Raw genomic sequence first — 20328 nt, 5'->3', positions numbered from 1 at the left:
CGCCGTTAACTTATTCAAAACGCTTACGAATTTCCTCACTTTTGATTTTTTATTTCACAAATACCCAAACGATTTCCGTTGATTATCGGTAGCAACAGCAACATGGAGAGTCGCATAACTGTTGTTCGATTACTTCCTATGATGAAACGTGCGTGGCAAATGTTGCAAACAAATGCGAGCAATGTTAACACATGGACTCCATATGAATATACACACATATTCATACAAATTACCAAATTACGAAAAAAAAGCAACTGCAATAACAACATAAAACAGGCACTTAAAATGTTAATAACAACATCAAACGATAAACTGGAATTATGCAGCAAGTTGACGCCGCAGTTAGCGTGTGCGCTAGCGTCTACGTCAACGTTGGACAACGTTGAACTTGAGCTTGAAATGAATGTGAGCGAATGTAGAGTCTCTGCTTGACTGCGCTGCAAATGCTGCAGTTTAACATAGCTGTTGTTGTGATTGCTGTAACTGTCGTTGTTGCTGCCTGCCTCTGCTGTTCGTTTGGGGTCTCTCTTTATGATCGGCAAATGAGGTCAAAGCGTCGCATACGTAATGTGCGTTAAATGACAAAACTTATGAAACAAACAGCAGCAATTTTATACATTTTTCTTGTTTGCCATTTTCTTGTCTCTCTTTCGTTGAGTGGCGCCGGAAGCACAGTAACATGCGATATAAATGATGAGCTTGTGTGGGCGTTAACATAACACCAACCGGCAATCCAACGTCCCTCCGAACACCACACTCTCTTTCAATGTCTTTCAGCGACTGCCTAAGTTTGGCGTCGTCTCGTTTGACAGTTGACGTTTTGCCGGCGATTTTTAAGCAGCACCAGAAAATAACAACAACAGCAACAAAAATAACATTTGGGCTATGCTCACTTGAAGAGAGCTCCCAATGATGACGTAACAGCGCTGCTGAATGCCTAAGAGAGCTGTGACATAATCGCATGACAACGTATATGTTTATGTGTGTGAGCCAGAAAGAGAGCACGGAAGAGATACTGCTGCCTCTGCTGCTGGCGCTGCTGCTGTTATGTTGTGCGCTGGGGCTCGGTTGCTCCGTTTGTTTGCGGTTAGCACTCAATGCCTTCATTTGCTGTCGAACAGCGGCCGTGGCAAGTACAGCAAAAAATAGCGCTCGCGCGCTTACGAGCAGCATTCGAACACGTTGCCCTACACACACACACACAGCTGGCGCCCTCTCCGCTCGTCGCGTAATCGTAACCGTAACGTAAGCGCATTACAAAACAACGTCAACGCGTCGTTATTTTGTCAACGTAACCAGCAGTGCTTTTATCGTTATTATATGGGACTGTGTGTGCGTGTACGTGTGTTTACATATGTATGTGTGTGTCTATGCTCAATTCGCTAAGCATAAATTTTGAAATCAGCTAATCCCAAGCAACAAGAAAAGGAAGAGGAAAAAACAAAACGTATTTGTTTGCTCCGCGCGTTATGTGTAAAACCCGTCTGTGGGTTACGTAAAGCCGAGTTGTTGGGTTCTTACAAAACAAAAAAGCAAAGAAAAAACGCAAAGGCAGAAGTTACGCGCACGCCTCGACAAAAGGCACAATAAAATCACTAGTAAAAAAGGAAAAATATAGAAAAATTAAAAAAAGAAAATTAAGAAATTGAGCAAAGAATTTTTTGCACTGTTTTGTTGTTGTCTCGCGTGTGGCAATAAATTTTGACACAAAAGAATTTATTGTGTGTGCGTACGTGCGTGTGAGTGACTGTGCGTGTGTGTGTCTGCTCAGACAGGAGGCGCGGTCGTGCAGTACGAGTAAAAACGAGAAGAAGAAGAAGCAACCGCAGTAGCAGCAGCCGCCGCAACATCAGAATCAGCAGTTGTCAGTGCGACAGGTAAATTAAAATATCAAAGAGAGAATGGCGCTAAGAGAAAGGTAGATAGAGGGAGAGAGGGAGAGCGAGAGAGAGCACGCATGCACAGCAGCCGCAATGCTTGCACGCGCACTCAGTGGTCTCTCTTTCTCTCTTCTGTCTGTGTTACGACATCAGGCCACACGCCGTCTGCTCTGTGTGCGTGTGCTACTCTGTGTGTGTGTGTGCAATGTGAATGAACGCGCGCTCAACTTAGTTGCATTTGCTCTTTGAACGGCAGTAGCAGCAGCAGCGCAGCAGCTATAAGCAGCAGAAGAAAAATGGTTTTTCACTTGCGTTGTTGTTGTCGTCGTCGTTGCTGTTTCTGCGAATTGAGTGTGAAAACAAAATGCGCTGTTAGAGTGACGAAGAGAGCGTAAGAGAGTCTGGGGGTGGCGGGCGTGTCCCATTTTGCGCAGGCATTACTAAGCGGTTTTCTGTTTTTGTTTGCGCCAATTGTTGTTGTTGCTGTTGTTGTTGACTACGTGTTGTTGTTGACGTTCTGGCAAATCAAATTGGCCGCACTTGATAATAATTTATATTTAATTTGTGATAAAAAGCAAAGTCTGAATAATATTTCATGATAAAAATATAAATATATACATGAATATGGTTATACATATAAATCAAATGATGTAATTTTGTTGCAAAATAATTAAATGTCAATTTGCAATAGATTAAAATGAAAAACGTGCTATAAAATATTGAAACTAATAAAAAGCAAAAGAAATATTGAATATATAATAATTAAAACAAATTATTGCATTTAATAAAAATGCAAAAAATCTGGATTTTTTTTGAATTAATATACATAGTTGCTATAGCTTTTTTGTATAATATCAAAAAATTTATTAGACAAATTTCAATTTATTAAAAAATGCATTTATTTTAATATATTTTATTTTATTTTCTAATCAAACATATCTTATATTTCTCAAATTATTTTTAATTGTATACATTTATAATAGCTGGTTTAATTAATTTTAGTAGCTTGTGCTCATTCGCATATTTTAATAATTTCTATAATTAAAATTTAGGGCAATTAGGTACTATTTCCGTCAACTATTTCATGGCGCACTCTAAACGGTTATTAAAATTTGTAATTACATTATTTAACCACTTTTGTGCTCGCTTCGTTGTTTTTTACGCTCCATAGTTGATGGAAATGCAACAAATTGCTGCAGCAGCAGCAACAACAACAACAACAAAAACATTTGCAACAACGCTTGTCAAATTAACGGACCCATTAGCTTTTGCTGCCACCCCCAACCCCTCGCTCTCTCTCTTTCTCTCCCTCCTCATCTGGGGGCAACGTTTGCCGGCTGCAGTTTACGTGACGCGAGCAGCGTTTGTCGCCCCAACGCGTCGTTTGACGCTGACGTCGTTGTCGTCGCTAACGCTGACGCTGACGCCGACGCTGGCGTTACGACACGCGACGCATTATGCGACCGAACAACAACAGCTGAAACAACGACGGACGGCAGGGCCCTAACAAACTGTAAACTGTTAAGCCGTAAAACCTTTAACTGAACATTGCAAGCAAAATATTTCCTTCGGCATTATGCAAAAAGGGCAAATGCAAAGAGCCAGAAAGTGGGGGAAAAGCAGGCAGAAAGGCAAAAGCCGAATGAGTCACAATTGGCCAATTGGCCCTTATATAAATGCAAATGGCTTACGACAATTAGTCAGAATTTCAAGTAAATTTCATTATGCAATCGTGTGACAAATGTGGAGAAACAAAACAGAAAATGAAAAGGAAATGGAAACGAAAACGAAATGGAAAATAGAATGTTTTTCCCCTCCCCAAGTCAATAATTATTTTCGCCCTCTTCTGTCTCTTTTCGTCTGCTGTGCGATGGCGTTTATTGTGGCCATAAAACGCGCCGTAAAAAACCAAATGAAAAGCCAATAAAACAAATATCAAAGCAGAAATCACACACAGCAACAAGCAGCAATAGCAACAGCAACAACAGCAACGCAGCTAGGAAAAATGCTTATGAAAATTGTATAATAAGTTCGAAGGCGATTTCATAACACTTTGAATTGTGCGCAGCTCGCAGCTCGCAGTTCGCAGTTCGTGTTTATTGAATGGCAATCACAGCAATTATGTAATTTCATTAGGCCCAAAACTTTTATGCCTTTCACACACACACACACACGCACACTTGTGGAGCTAGCTGAGTGTGTGTGGGTGCGGGTTTGGGTTAACCTTACGCCGCATTTGCATTTGACATTGCATTTCAGGGCAAATTTCTTGTCGCCACCCGCAACAATTGACTTAAGTAATAATAAGTGCAAGCAAATGGCATAGTTCATATGCGTAAAGCAGGACTAGGAAATACCCTGGAAATACAAAATGCTTGAAGCTGCAAGATATATGTACATATACAACTGAGTCTGGGCATTATATTTCATATAATAAAAATAACTGATCACTGATAGAGCTATAGGTTTATGCAATTGTGAGAAAGTCTAATCAATTCCAGTCAGTCTAGCTGTCTGTTTGTTTGTTATCTTTCACTAAAGCAAAATCAAATCAATCAGGGATCAAATTCATTCATTTTTATTTCATTGTTGTTGTGTTACATAATTCTTGATATAGGGTATATAGCTTAGGCCATTACCGAATTATTCTGATTAGTCTTAATTTAATAGGAGCCTAATAAATATTGCTAAAATAATGTGATTTAGAATTCAGAATTCATTATATTATAGTCCATCTAAGGGAACTGCCTATAAACTAAAGCAATATGTAAGCAAAATTCATTTAGCTCAACTCAACTAGACTACCCTCTTAAAATATGCGCTCAAATCCAGGGTATACCTAACAAAAGCAGTTGACGTCGTCATTGTAATTGGTTTTTGTCTCGCTTGTTGTCGCCGTCTATGCAGCTGCCTCTCTCTCTCTCTCTCTCTGTCTCTCGCTCTCTCTTTTACTGAGTCGCGGCTCTCAGTTCCAGTCTAGCGTTCCAGTCCCCGTTCCAGTCTTTGTCGCCAATTGCTCTGTCAACGCGGCGACAACAGGCGACGACGATAAATGCAATCGCAAAAACATGATTGACATTGCATAAGACAGAACGCAGATGATATAATATATATACATATATATATATATAGTATCGCTATATATAATAACTGTATGCTTGCATATACATATATCAGCTCATATGCCCATACGACAACAACAACAATCAGTTAATTTAGAAATGTTTATCAGTACTGTTAGTTATGCAACACTAAAAGCGAAGCAATCTGAGAGCGAGAGTGACAGAGTGAGAGAGAGGGAGAGAGTTAGAGAGGGTGAGGCTAGCGATTGCATCTAGATACACGTGCGAATATTACGAGTCGTATACATAATTTTTTGTTAACTTACGCAAAAGGCTTTAATCTTAAGAGTCAAAGGCGCGAGCTGTTGACTATTGGCCTAATAGATGTTACGAAGTGCCAGTTGCTCTAATACAACCATATATTTGTATATAGGTATACATATATTCTCAAATATATATGAAGCGTTAGCCTTAAGTGCTTGCTAAATGGCCAGACGCACAGTCTGAAGTATTTGAAGGTCGTTTGTAAGTAACTTAGAGATAAAGCTGCATATAAATATATAAATAAATAAATATATATATAATATACATTTTGATAATAATAGCAAAAATAGATATTTCGCAATGGGCACAGTCTGTCTGCATTATAAACCACATCGAACAGCTGTTGCTGCGTGCCGAATGAGTGCGAAGCAGACTGAACTTTAACCCAATGGGGGGATTGCATGCAGACAATGGGCAAACAAACAGTGCTGGTTAACGCTTTCTGTCTAATGAGCAATGCGAACAATAATAGGAAACTTCATATCACATTTATCTATTTGTAAAACTCTCATGAATGATATAGAAACATTATTCTGGTTTGTTGTTTTTGTAACTAATATAGGGAAAATAAAAGACAGTCTCATTATGTAATCAATTATTCATTCATTAAGTATTTCAGTCTCTAGTTGGCACAGCTCAACATATTTCACAAATTTTCATTTCGAAAATCCTTCTTTATTATTTTGATACATTTGTGAAAAATTGTTCTCATCCGAAAATCATTCAATTTCATTGTTGTTTCTATTGTTGGCGCAGCGGAATCAAATTGATATAAATAAATATATGTATAAGAACCTTCGTGGCAGGCCACAAATATATACTATGTTCCTTTCTTGTTGTTGTTGTTGTTGCTTATATCTTGATTCTTGGCTAACTACCAATATAGCATAGACAATATTTTTCAGCATTACTTAACAACAACATTTATGCAAAAGAACCAGAACAAATAATATTTGTTGGCTAAAGCAACTGGGCCAACAACTGGGAATACATAATCATACGATTCACGAAAAAATACGAAAATGAAAAAAAAAAAAAGAAAATATTTGAGACTAGAAATCAACATTTTTATTTGCACGCAATTTTCTTTTTGGCACACTTTGATTTCGCTTTGTGCTGAAAATGTATCTCTGGCAGTTTATCTACGCCTGATTATACACAACTCTGTGTGTGTGAGATGTAAACAAATTATAACACAAAAAAAAAGCAAAAAAATTATATTGTTTACATAACAAAACCAAAACATTCGAGCGTTGCCAATGGCCACGACGCACAGTTCACAGATAGCGTATATATGTGTGTGTGTGTGTGTTTGTTTTGGTGTGTTGTGCCGGCATTGTTTATCTTCAAGATACAAATACTGAACGTTCTCAAGAAAAAAACGTGCGCACATAACAGAAGCAGCAGAAAAACACAACACAAACACACGCACACATTCACCACAGGCACACATAGCCGCTCTCTCTTAAGCCCTAAGAACAGTTCTGAAGAGCGCAAGAGAGCGCGGGAGAGCACGTGAGAATAACAGCAGCTGTGTGTCTGCTAAGAGCGCGTTTAACACTGTTGCTGTTGTTGTTCCCCATACTGCGAGAACGTTCCACTTTGTTTTTGTGTACGTGCGTGTACTGGTGTGCGTGCGTGTGTGCGTGTGTGTCGACGTTTCTGATTTTGATTTCGTTACTTGCGCCAGCGTCCGCGTCAGTTTGCTTTGTGATTCAGTGTTAATTTTCATAATATTATGTAACAACATGTGCGCTGGCTGACTGGCTGGCCCGTTGGCCCGCAGGCAATTGGAATTAAGTACCATATCAGAGACAATAATCATAGATGCATTAATCATACGTACACACATTCAAATGCACAAAGTATGCGTTTCTAGTTCCAGCTGGCAACTGCTGCTCTTTGCGGCAAGTTCGTTGACCGTTTATGTAACGCGCCAAAGTCTTAAAAAAGTGGGCTGCAAAGCTCAGAATTTTAGGCCAGTCAATTAACAGCATACGCGACAAATGTCACGTCACTGCACCAAGAGAGAGAGTGATAGACAGTGAGAGAGTGCAAGAGAGTGCGCCAGTAATAGAGAGATGCAAGTAAGCAGTTAGCATGAACTGTGCACTGGTTGAGTAATAGATACGGTAATTCTTTATTCTGCTACTGCTGTTTGTGTTGTAGTTGTTGCCGCTGTCATGAAATGGGCAGGCAATAAAACGAAAATTGAATCGAAGAGAAAGAGTTTAGATGCCAGAGAGCGAGAGCGAGAGCGTGAGTGAACAAGTGTGACTGTGTGTGTGCCTGGCGCTCTTCAGCTGCGCGCTCTTCGCGTATGTTTGTGCATGTGTGTGTGTGTGTGTGTGTTTGAATTATAAAACAGAATCAAAAGCTGGCGATGTCGGCAGAATCAGGCAAAACGGCATTTTATATATGTTACGTAAAATTCCTACACTCACACACTTAGCGTCGATTTGATTTCTCGTCTCGTCTTCTGTTTTCAGATGCTCAATCGAGCGCGTCGTCGTCGCTTCCGCTGACCCAACACAAACACCAATAGCAGCAGCAGCAGCAGCAGCAGAGGCAGCCGCAGCAACAAATCCACAACTCCAGTGACTGCCAAACTGCGAAGGGCAACGCACGCGTCTTCGCTCTCAAACAAAAAATAAAAATAAATACAACTAAAATTATAAATTATTATACATGTGCATGGCATATATAAATATATACAACAAAAATCTAAATTAATTGAGTGATATTTTTGGAGCTGATATGAAGAGCTCAAAAGTCGTTGCCATCGACCAGTAGCTAATGTGAAGTGCATGAAAAAGAAAGAAAATATAAACGCAAATTTTTTAATTTTAAAATAAAACTGTGCAAAAACAAAAGATAAAAAGAAATATAACAAAAATCAGTAAAAACTGTTGAAAAGCAACGCCAAATACTGCGACGTCGCGTTGACGTCGACGTCGTTGAATACGTGACAACGCTCACCTACGAGCAGCAGTGCAGCAGCAGCAACAACAACAACAATAACAGCAGCAGCAGCAGCAGCAACAGCTGTCAGGATGCCGCTCTCACAGGGCTACTGCATGAAGCCCTCGTTGTCCAACAAACGCGCGCTGAAGGCAATGCGCAAGGAGAATCAACAACTGCAGCAGCAGCAGCAGCAACATCTGCAACAACAGCCGTTATCCAGCTCGATGCAGGCGCTGCTCCACAACAACAGCAACAACAACAACAACAGCAACAGCAATGGCAAGTCGAGCTCACTGGAGCTATCCTATTTGATTGGCGAGTCCTTTGCGCAGTCGGGCAACCTGTCACAGGCCTTGAATGTCTACGAACTGATAGCCAGTGGGCAGCAGGACGGCCATGTGCCGTTGGACAAGCTCTCCGCGTTGGCCAGCGCCTTGACGGCGCACATCAGGCAGCTGGGCAGCTCGGCCACGCGTGAGTCGCGCCTGAAGGCTGAGTACCAGGAGCTGCTGCAGTGGACGGCGCTGGGCCTGGGCCTGGACTTGCAGGCGGAACAGGATCTGCTGGACACGCGGGAGCTGCGCGTGCCCAGTCCGGCCCTGGGCGAGGACTACGATCCGCTGCTCTGTCCGCTCTGCTCGGATCTGCTGCGCAGTCCGGTGACCACGAACTGCGGCCACACGTTTTGTGGCCAGTGCTGCGAGACGATCACCCAGTGCAACATTTGCCACATCAAGTTTCCGCGCAGCGCCGAGCGCATGCCGCAGGGCGTGGCACTCACCAGCACCACCAGCACCAGCAGCACCAGCGCCACTGCGAGTGGCGGCGCCATCAGCAGCATCGGCACCCACTCGGCCAGCTCCTCGCTGCGTTTCATGACGGGCTTGCCGCCAGCTCCAAGCGGCGGTAGCTTTCAGCATGGCCTCGGATTGCGTCTATCGATGGCGGCACCCACCACAGTGACCACCACCACGGTGGCGTCCACCACAGCCACAGCCACCACAACAATGGCCTCGAGCAGCTCGGCCTCGGCGCTGGTCGCCGGCATGGGCGGCGGCTATGCGCTGGGCGTGACCACGGCCATGAAGTTCATGCCGGATGTCCTCATCAGGCACCTGGTGGAGAAGTGGTGGGGACCCGAGCTCCAGGCCAAGAAGATCATCGAGAAGGCCACCAGCTGCATGCATCTCAACCGACTCGACGATGCCCTCAAGTTCTGCAATGCCAGCCTAGAGAAAGGTGAGCTCAACTCAAATATTTCCCTATATATAAAGAAGTTCAACTAGGTCTGTTATCATATTGGAGTGAAATAGTATCTGAAATATACATTTCTAGGCCTTTATTATGAGGTCAAGGCGCAGGCCAAACGTAAAAAATCGAAATCAGGTCAGGTCAATGTCAATTTTTTGGCATTAGCTTAGCTGTAAACTGAGAGACTTTTGAACAAATTTAAGGCATTTTCTCTCACTCTCTCTCTCTCTCTCTCTCTCTCTCTTTTTCACTGCAAACGAACAAAAAACAATCGAATTTTTCAACAAAATTGTACACTGGAAACAAAATCCAAGAAATAGATAACGTCCTACACAGTAATTTAAGGCTTTCCTCTTATATAACACTGCGAAATAACAGCTGTGAAAAGGTTTAAAAATAATATATATTATATATATGATAACGCTGGAGACAAGCTGTTCTATAGCAAATATATAGCTTATCTTCAGTTCATTATATATAGCATAGACAATATATATAAAGGTGATATGCTATGTTATGCCAACGAATCTATGCCTTTGTCAGTCGCATCTGGTTTTTTCCAGTTCTGTAAATGCCATTCAACAATGCTATATATAAGCCGCAACTACAGTATAAACACTGCTTCATATACAATTTGTAAGTTTTGTTCTCCGAAACTTTTGCCAAGCGCAGCATATAAATAGCATTAGGTAGTTAAATATTAATATTATATTGATCGGTCTATATGTATGTCGGGGCCTAAAGAGTTAAGTTGCTCAACTGCCACGCCTTTTCGCTCAGTGTAGCGACAAATTGATATCTTTTGATGATTTACACGAAAAATCAATAAAAGGATATAAGGGAGAGGGAGTGTGTGTGTGTGAGAGAGAGAAAGAGAGAGAGAGAGAGAGCTGCAGCTAAATGCTGTTGCTGACGTCAGCAGCAAAACTACGCAACAGGTTTTTCAAAGGAAAAGCCTCACACACACACACACATACGTACAAATAGCTACCAACACATTTTGTGCAGTGCAGCGAGGCCCTGGCCTGGCCTGGCCTAGGCCAAGCCTAGCCTGGCCAACAGTTCGTATGCGTGATGAGCTGCTGGCAGCATTTGTCAACAATTATTGTTGTTGCTGTTGATTGTGGTTGCTCTAATTGTGTTGTTGACTTTACAATGACTCCTCTCTCTCTCTCTCTCTCTCTCTCTCACTCTTTTGCATTTCTTCTGTATGCCAAGGACTCGCCTATTAAATATTTACCAGGCAAATTCCAAGCAAAAATGCGGTGGCATATCATTTGGGACATTTGCCAAACATGCGACATAACAAATTAAATTCCCCACTTAAGGGCCAACAGGGGCAACAACAACAACAACAACAACATCTACAACATCAACATATCTTATAAAATCTTTGACTTTTGAATTGCTTTGACAACACTCCGCTTTGGAGATTATATTGTAGACAGATACTGCTGCCTGGCACTGTGCTTGAATAATTGACGCGTTGAGTCAACGCGTTTGCGAGGATTTTCCCGGTCGCACGTAGACAACAGCAACAATAACAACAACAACAACTAGCTAATTAATCATTGGCGACACTTTTGGCCACCTTCGCAGCAGCTCCACAAATAGTTGGCCAAAGATTTTGTATGTTTTTGTTTTTTCTTTTACCTAATTTTCTGCTCATTTCTTTTCGATTTTTTGTTTGCTTTTAAGTTGATTCTATTTTCAATTTTCTTGTTTTTTTTTTTGTTTTTGTTTTCTGAAAAATCACGTCGATCCACGCACTTAGAAATCCATCAAACAAGTTTGAGCAGCGAAAGAAACCAAGCGGCGAGCCACTTGACTGGATGGCAGATGCCAGATGAAACGTTTAACGTTGTGGTGCAGTGGGGTAGTGGTGTAGTGAGCGGCGAAGGCGGTGGGGCGTGTCTGTGTGTCGGTAAAATATGAAAGGAAATCGCAGCGATGTGGCAGGCAACAGCTGATGGGCAATTTTCACACAATTGAGCCAAAAATTAAGCAGATCAATTAAAGTGGAAGAGGGCGAGGCAGAGGGGAGCTAAAGCCGAAATGTAAATGAAAATAGATTGTGAGTAGATGGGGAAAACAGATAAAAAGCAGAAGAGATAAACAAAAGTACAAGTTAATAATAGGTAAAGTCAAATAGATTTGGCACACATAATATTTTTAGATCACAGCTAAAGAAAATTGATTAGATAATGAATAATTCATAATTCATGATAAACAAGTCAGAATATTTTGGAACGCAATAGATGAAAGGCAATAAATATAAATAAAATATAATGTGTCATGGGCGGAGATAAAAATGGGAAATAAATAGAAGGATATTTAGTAAAATTTAGATTAATCATGGTATAGAGTGATATAAATAGAAAATAAATTTTAGATAAAATACAATTACAATCGTATTAGAATTATAGTTCTCTAGCAGGGAGTGTCCAGCTAGGCAATGGGCAGGTAAACAGCTATCTATGTACATATATATTACCCCGATTTCACACTTAAATAGAACCTAATGATTGGCCAAACGCCTGCATTTAAATTCGCATTATTGATTTCTCTTTTTTATTATTTTTGTTAAATATTTTGAGCTCAAGTAAATATTTGCCTTGATCTTCATAAAGAAGAACATTTGCTTTATTTTTGACAAATTCAATATTCAATATTTGAGTATTTATCCAATTTGAGGTCGAGTTGTTTGCGGAATGAGAATAAGAGCGAAAAGGTGAAACGCAGTTAAGAACTTTGAATTTGTTGATGAAGACACTTCAAATATGAATAGCATAAAGATAAACATACAACACTTGAGATTGATGTTGACTATATATAAGTGATGTGTATAACTACTATACTATATATATGTATATGTATATATGCTATATATAGTTATAAATACTGTCTGGTATAAGTCCTCAATCGAATAGAACTTCCAACTTCCACATTTCTGCCTTACGATTGATATGCGACTTATTATATCTTAGTGCCAACTTCACACTCGCCCCTTATATAAGCACTATAAGCCCATACTCCAATAGATCACGTAATAATAATGTATTTATTTAAGTGATTGCCTTTTTTTTCGCTGCGGCCCAATGCCTATTGCCTAATAACAATGTCTAAATATTAAGTGGGTGTTTCCATAATCAAGATACAGGATCGACAAATGCAGGTGAGCAACGAGCTGGGGGGCGTGGGCTGTGCTGAGGGCTGTTGCGTGACTTTTACGGTTTGTCGCCCACACAAATAACAACAACAAAAACAACTCAACTGAGAAACTCGTGTTGCTTTCATAATTGTTGTTATCAGCGTGAGTGTTGTTCTAGTTCGAGCCGTTGTAGTTGTAGTTGTTGTTGTTATTGTTGCAGTTGTTGTTGCTGTTGTTGGCCAAGTCAACAGCCGTGATTCAAATGCGTTGATTCGAACAGCTCAAATGCTGACGCATCGTCGCACGAGCCATACAAATGTTCTAATTAACTGAACCCAAATGCAGGCAGCATGGAATATAATTAATAGCAAAACGTTGTTAAACACACGTAAAATACACAGGCACATTTACCTATATACATACACATATATATAAGTATATATATATATTTTGTTATTTTTATTTTTTAGCATTTCTTGAGTTCCCCCCACTATCAGTTATTGACTTTTGCGCTGATAAAAATTAGTCAAAGAACGAACAACAAAATCATATAAAAGAAATTTAATACAAGCCAACAATCTGTTGTTGTTGATAAACAGCTGAAGCAGCAGAGAAAACATTTGCAAAATGCTTCGTCATTGCGTTTGGTCAAAGCCAAAAGTCAAAGTCAATTAGCTGCAAATCAAACTACAAATCACACAAAAACAAGCCAAGCGGCGTTGCCAGATCGCCGCGGCCACTGGGCCCAGGGGCAACAAACACAAGAGCAGCAGCAGCAACAGCAGGAGCTCCGCTTGCCACAGCGGCAACAGTAAGAAGTGTTTGCTTTCTGCCTTTTGAATGAGCCACTTAACATTCAGGCACTAAATGAGCCACAACACGTGCGAGACACGAAGAAGATTACCAACACCCTACACCTACACACACCTACACACACACCCACACTAGCACACATATGTTAGATACTAGCTGAGCTGGCTAATATAGTCGTCGACCTCATGCAACATGCTCGTGTGCCACATGTGGCATGGCGAATTTGCAATTACAGCCACGACTGAGCACACAAAAAAAAAAAAAAAAACAAATCAAGACAAAAGTGCTAAAGAAGTGAACGACTAAAAGATATGCTAGAAAATGAAAAGTCTGGAAGGGATTTTAGGTATGCTAAAGGGTATTTATAGAGTGAATAGAGGAAAGGCTATACAATTGATGTGACTCAAAGCTAGAGAAGTGTACGACTAAGAGATATGCTAGAAAGTGAGAAATTTGGAAGGCATTTCAGGTAAGCTATTTATAAAGCAAATTGAATAGAGAGGAGAAGGCCATAAAAAAGCTAGAGAAGTGAACGACTTAGGGATATGCTAGAAAATGAAAAGTCTATAAGGGATTTTAGGTAAGCTAAACGATATTTATAGAGTGAATTGAATGGAGAGGAGAAGGCCATAAAAAATGAAAAGTCTGGAGGGGATTTCAGGTAAGCTAAACGATATTTATAGAGTGAATTGAATGGAGAGAAGAAGGTGTGATTCGTGACTATACTCAGAAACCATTGAAAATGAGAAATCAAGGCATATTGGTTATGTTTTTATTTATTACAAATTTATTTCAAATTAATTTCATAATATTCATTTACTAGACTAAACTTGTATGGTATATACAAATACTTAAATATAGTGTTGTTAAATCATATAAAAATCATAAAAAATAGTATATATGGGGTACTCTAACAAGAGTCAATCCACAATGCCCTACAAGTATATATATAAATCATATCATTAAAGCTAACTCCAACATGTTTTTTGGGGCTTAAAGTACGCTCAGCTGATCCAACCAAGCGGTCTAATATAACTCAGCGCTCTTAAAGTGCTGCAAAAGCTAACCAAAATATCACCATCAATGGGCTATATCAGTGAATAGCCTTTACCAAACCTAGTCTGCCATACAACATGCCCTACTTCCAAGTAACTGCAGGGCACAGCTCTAGCATTTGGCTGCCTGACGTAGGCTGAGTGGAAAGAGTTGTTCAACAGCCGCAAGGACTCGACTGTGACTCCGCGAGTCGCTCGACGCGTCGCTGTCCACTGTGGTGTGCTGCTGCAGCTGGCTGTGGAAATGCCCACATATCATGCAACGCGGTGGCATGTTTGGCCTTTTAGTGGTTTCTGCACGCAGTTCCCTGGTAATTTATGCACACACACACACACCACACACCACATATATACCACGTACTCTATGTACGATGTATAAAGATATATATCGCAGATCGTATAATTTGATGGCGTGCGCCATGGACTGACCGAAATGTGCATTAAATGTGAAATGTGAAAATGTCCGAAAGAATTTAGCACGTGCCGTGCAATCATTGTGTGCCCTCTCCTGCGGCACCTGACCATGCTTGAATTTGTTTGCTGTTCTTTTTTTTTCTCCATGTATTTAATGTGGGCCGCATTTAATTAGCGGCTAAACTCAAATGATATTCGTACTGGCCACGGCACTCATTTGGGCTAATGAGGTCACATGAATTCTGAGGAAAAACCGAATGATGACGCATTCATTAGCCAAATGTTTGCTAATTACTGAGTTGATTCGATACACATTGAATATTTGACATAATTGTGAGTGGTTCCAGGAAGTATTGTACAAATAGAGGAAACTACCGAAGGTGACGCTCTTACGCATGTGAATGCGATAGGTGTAAGTGAGATTGGGAGTTAAGCTAGAAATAATCGTAGAGGGACTTCTTTGAGATTCTCATAAGAACACACATAAGAGTATCCTATAGTAACTCTCATTTAATGTCAGCTTAAAGGCCTCCTCTCATAATTTCAGCTAAAGAATCCGACTGTTCACCTCTCTTTGCGCTTCTCATAGTTTCAAGTGCCTGAAATGCCATTAGAGTACACATTTTAATACAAATTTACTACAGCTAATATACATACATATGTATATATGTATATGCTGATAAAAAGATTGTTGACCCAAGCTTTTGTACCTCTCGCTCTGCAATTCTTAGAATGGTATTTATAGCATATTTATAGAGATCAAGACACTCGCAGCAACATGCTTACTCACTCGTGTTTTATTGCTCACATGAATCGATGGTGATAAACTCTTAACCCTGAACCTGAGCACCTCTCTATGCGCTTTTCATAATGATGATGAGTCAATCGCAATTTGTTTATCAATGGTGTTCAAAAATAATTCACCTGCACAACTCTGTACGAATTCTCAGCTGATAAGCAGCGCAGCCCTGAACTTGACCGCCTCTCTCTGCGCTTCTCACACACTCACGCTTGATAAGCCAGTGACAAAAACAATGAAACGTAAAGCAAACAATATCATTGCACTTTCAATTCTGTCTGCCTAATTGCGCACCCAATTGCACGAACATTTCAAGGGCGTACTCTGAACTCGTGTGTGTGTGTGTGTGTGTGTTTTTTCTTTTGGTTATCGTTGTGGTGATACAGCCATAACCCAAATACATGTCATGCCCGATAATCGTGGCGCTATCAGCCATAGTATATGAGTATGTGCATGGGTCTCTCTGGCTGTCGTCAGCTGAGTTAACAGCTGATTTTCGGATATAATGCTCGTAAGGCCTGTAAACCTACCAGAAAACCAATTGACTGAGTGCACTAATTAACATTTGTTTTTGTGTTTGGCTTTTGCTTTTAATTAGTAACACAGACGAGGGCGGGCTATTAAAGGGAGGCGTGGTAGCTGCTTTTTCGGATTTTTTGCTTACTTAATGCGCAGTTGAGTTCTATGTATAAAAAAAAAGTCTTTGTGAAAGCGAACAAAGGCCTGCTAAGTGAAAGACAGACAGAGAAAGAGAGGGAGACAGAGAGAGAGAGAGAGAGAGAGAGAGAGAGAGAGAGAGAGAGATGGGGTGAGAGTCAAGAGACTTGGCGAAAGTTTAACGACCCACAAATTGACTTGGCCTTGAAGCAAAGCCAGTTTCCTGCACTCTTCAAAGCCTTAGCCATATATCTCTCTCTCTATATATACATATATGTCATATATATGGATATATATCATTGTATTCATATCTCTTAGCGCATCTAGTATAAAGCTGTGTTAATTTTGTTCTTTGAATTGATTTATTTGATGTGCGCTTCGTGCGCGGGTTTCGCATCTTGCATTGCCGGCATTCCCGGCGTCTATTTCGCAGATACTTGCGCTGTGGCATGCGGCGCCTTTTGGCTTTCAGTTTCGATGTTAGCCTCACTCTCTCACCCCGCTCCTGCTGTCCTCCATCTCCTCCCACCCCTCCTTCTTGCTGCATTGTTCGCGTCTGGTGCACATTGTTGAAATGCCAGCGCACATTTTTCTGTACTTTCCTTTGCGGCGTTCAATGCATAGAACAAATTCGTTTTTATTTTCCTCTATTCAAATGAGACTTGTGGCCCAGAAATTGTTTAGCTGAAATATTTATGCGTATTGTCTGTCATAGAAGTGGGCGTGACTGCGACTTGAGTTGGCAAATGAAAGTAATAAACTATTCTATAAACCAAATGTAGTATTAGTTCCAATAAATACCGTCAATTTCTATAACATATTTATCATTCTCTATTTATGCAAGTGCTACTATAAATTGACAGACCCTCTGCGTTTCGCCTTACGGGGCATATCAAATTACCTTGGGATTATACAAGATTCTTGATACGGAAAAGTCATTTTGTTTCGTAACGCGCGGCCTGTTATGCACATCAGATAATGCCAGCGGGAAGTCGTAACCAGCGGGCAATGCATAATGATAATAATAATAATAATAATATCATGCAAACAATAATAGTAATAAAAGAACGCCATAATAAACAGGCCATAACTCATCGACACCGAAATAAGCCATAAAAATCAACAGAATTTGCCATCGGCAGCATATTAAAGGCCAACAGAAGAAGCAAAAAGTGGGTGAGGGGAAGCGAGAGGGAGAGAGAATGTATATATATACATATCGGCTATATCCAGTTCTTAAAACAAATTGTATTTACCTGCATAATAAGACAATTGGCATTTGGCATGCGGCATGTGGCATGCGGCATGTCTTAATTGAAACTAAATGGCAGCCACATTATGGAAATGCAGTCAAATATTTGTTTATTGCATAATGAGCGAGGCAAGCGGCTGAAGTTGCTGCAGCAGAGCAACGACAACAGCCATTGCAGCAGCTAATGTTGTCCTCATTCGCCAAAAACGAACAAAATTGAGCTGTAGGAGTGGCAAGCCACAAGCATTGCGACAGTCTGGCAACGCTCACGCTGTGACTCACTTGTTATTAAGTTTATTAAGTAATATTCTACTGTGAATTGTGAATTGCAATTGAAAATTCACTTTCAACATTTGTAAACAAAACACGACAGCAACAACAACATTGGATTATTCAATTGCAGCAACAGCAACGTCAACGTCAACGGCAAATGGCAGCAGAAAAAAAAAAATATCAAAAGTAAGTCGCTCGCTCACACAGACTGTGCGCGCGCTACCTCTCTTACACACACACACACACACACACACGCACACACACAGTTGCTCTGTGGCTGTTGGTCGCTCTCTTTGGCCGTTCACTGTGCTTGGCTCTCGCGAGTTTGAATTACAGTTATGTCATAGAACGTAGCTCGCAAAGCAAATGGCGGGCAGTATGCAGCTGCTTGTTATTGTTGTTGTGATTGTTGTTGCTCCTGCTCATGTTCGCTTTATCGCTGCTGTAACTGTAAGCGATTTAACGGCAATCAGCGACGATTGCAATTTGCCTTTTACATACACACACACACACATACACATGCAGATATACATGTATTAAGTAATAGACACGAGCCAGCCAAATGCTTAACTCAGATCTAGCTTAAGGCATTATTAGACCAGGTTCGCTGCCCTATCAATCTGTTGGGCAATCGCAAAGCTGTTGGCATTTGCATTTCCATTTCCATTTGCCCAGCTTAGCAAACAAAACGCGCCCAGCCAAAGGCGAGTTCAAAGTGCAGCTTGTTCAGCACTGGCAAAGTTCAGTCATAAAAAAACAAATTACAAAACCAAAACAAAACGAAGGCGTAGCATTTCAATTTGCCACACAAAATGAGCTATCAAAGAGAACACACACAGTCAAATGAACACGCACACGCACACATACGCCGCAAGTTATGCAACAGTTGCCGCTAGTATATCAGGTGGTTGCTAGAAGAAGAAGAGAAAGGTAGGCCAGGCCAGTGCAGGCAAGCACTCAGTGCGGCAAATTAAATGAAAAAGAAGCTTTTAGCTTGACAGAAACAGGGGGGCTGACAAAGCGCGTTACGTATTCATTGAGAACAAGCAGCAATAACTTCCATAAGCACACACACAAACACACATACACATACATACATATGTATATGCATATGTGTAAGCTTGTCTTATTACATCAGAGCTCTGCTAAAAGGCGCTGACTATAGCGAAAAGCTAATTAGTTCAACTCTGCAAAAACAACTATATATAAAGAACTCTGAAGCAGCAGCAGCAACAGCAGCCGCAGCAGTAACTGAAACGTCGTAATAAACGCCAATTATACAACACTGGAGAATGACACAAGATATCAACAATCACTTTTCAGCCCCATTCGCCTGTTGCCGCGTTGCCACATTGTTGATTATTTAATCGCCACACAGACGAAAGAAAGAAAAAAAAAAAAACTTATTACAAAATTGCCAAATTCACTGCTGTTGTTGCTGACCCCCGCCCCACGCCCCCGGGCTGCTGCTGCTCTCAAAAGGCAAGCGAGACGAAAAATTGAGCGCATTTACAAATCACGATTTAATTTTCAGTCGCCGCCGACGCAAAAGTCAAGCGTTGAAATTGGCAACAAACAAATGAGCTAAAACGGGACAGCTGCAGGGGCGGCGGACTGAAAAACAACGGCGTGAAAAAGACAAAAGGCTAAGACCTGAACGCGAGGAGAGCGGGTGGCTGGCAAGCGGACGAGCTTAGGCTTATGCTTAACGTAACGAATGAGCAAGACATGAAAAAAAAAACTGACGACGACGACGACGACGGCGACGGCGACGATGGCCAACAGTTGGCTGCTGTCTGCTGCTTGCTGCTGGGCTTACATAACCAGAGCTCCACTTACCAAACAAACATAATAAAAATGACGTCGGCAGCAGCAGCAGCAAACAAAAGCAACAAAAACGGCAATGTTTAGTAACTCAACGGCAGCGCTGACTGCGACGCCGACGCCAGCTGCGACAGCGACGTTTGACTTTGACATACTTTTTTGGCCGCAGTAACAAAGAGCGCCAGCAGAGCAACTGTCAAATTTTGACATAAGCTAAGCTTGCGCCACTCCACTCGAAGCTTACTCGTTCGCTCTCCCGCTCTTAAAATTATGCTCTCTTGCAGCAATCGCGCTCTTTGGCCCTGTTGCTGTGTTGCTTTATAAAGCATTTCGTCCCAGTTGCACTCTTCGCGCGCCTCTGTCGCTCTCACACTGGCTATTGTTGCTGTGTTGCTTTGGCATACATCTCAATTCGGCTGCACTCTTCGCTCGGCTCTATCGCTCTTACAGCAGTGGTAACTGTTGTTGCACAAGCTTACGCTCACGCAATGCTTTTGCCTAACTTGCCTGCCCTCGTCGACTCACTATTTCTTTTTGCTTCCTTTTTTTTTTTGGCAGCTTTGCATAAAAAGCCGGTTTTGGTGTCACTTCAGTTGTTGTTGTCGATTT

At 41.1% G+C, this 20328-nt stretch overlaps 1 protein-coding gene across 2 annotated transcripts in view; it reads left to right on the top strand.

Annotated features, from left to right (window-relative positions):
• The first annotated feature begins 206 nt into the window (after positions 1-206).
• The window catches only part of LOC108650165 (LON peptidase N-terminal domain and RING finger protein 2), a 32319-nt gene continuing 12197 nt past the window's right edge, over positions 207-20328 (top strand). The window contains exons 1-2 of one of the 2 annotated variants that reach the window (XM_089259803.1): positions 207-1877; positions 7756-9469. In XM_089259803.1, the coding sequence (XP_089115929.1) occupies positions 8320-9469 (1150 nt within the window). In that variant the 5' untranslated portion in view covers positions 207-1877; positions 7756-8319. Of the gene's footprint in view, positions 1878-5598; positions 7174-7755; positions 9470-20328 lie in introns of those variants that run through there. The other variant, XM_089259804.1, reaches the window with a different exon arrangement.

Source organism: Drosophila navojoa, chromosome 4 (genome assembly GCF_054131105.1).
Source record: "Drosophila navojoa isolate 15081-1374.11 chromosome 4, UAZ_NAV_1.0, whole genome shotgun sequence".
In the NCBI taxonomy this organism is placed as follows: Eukaryota; Metazoa; Arthropoda; class Insecta; order Diptera; family Drosophilidae; genus Drosophila; species Drosophila navojoa.
Note: the sequence above shows the minus strand (reverse complement) of the source record. Positions and strands in the feature narration are given on the sequence as shown.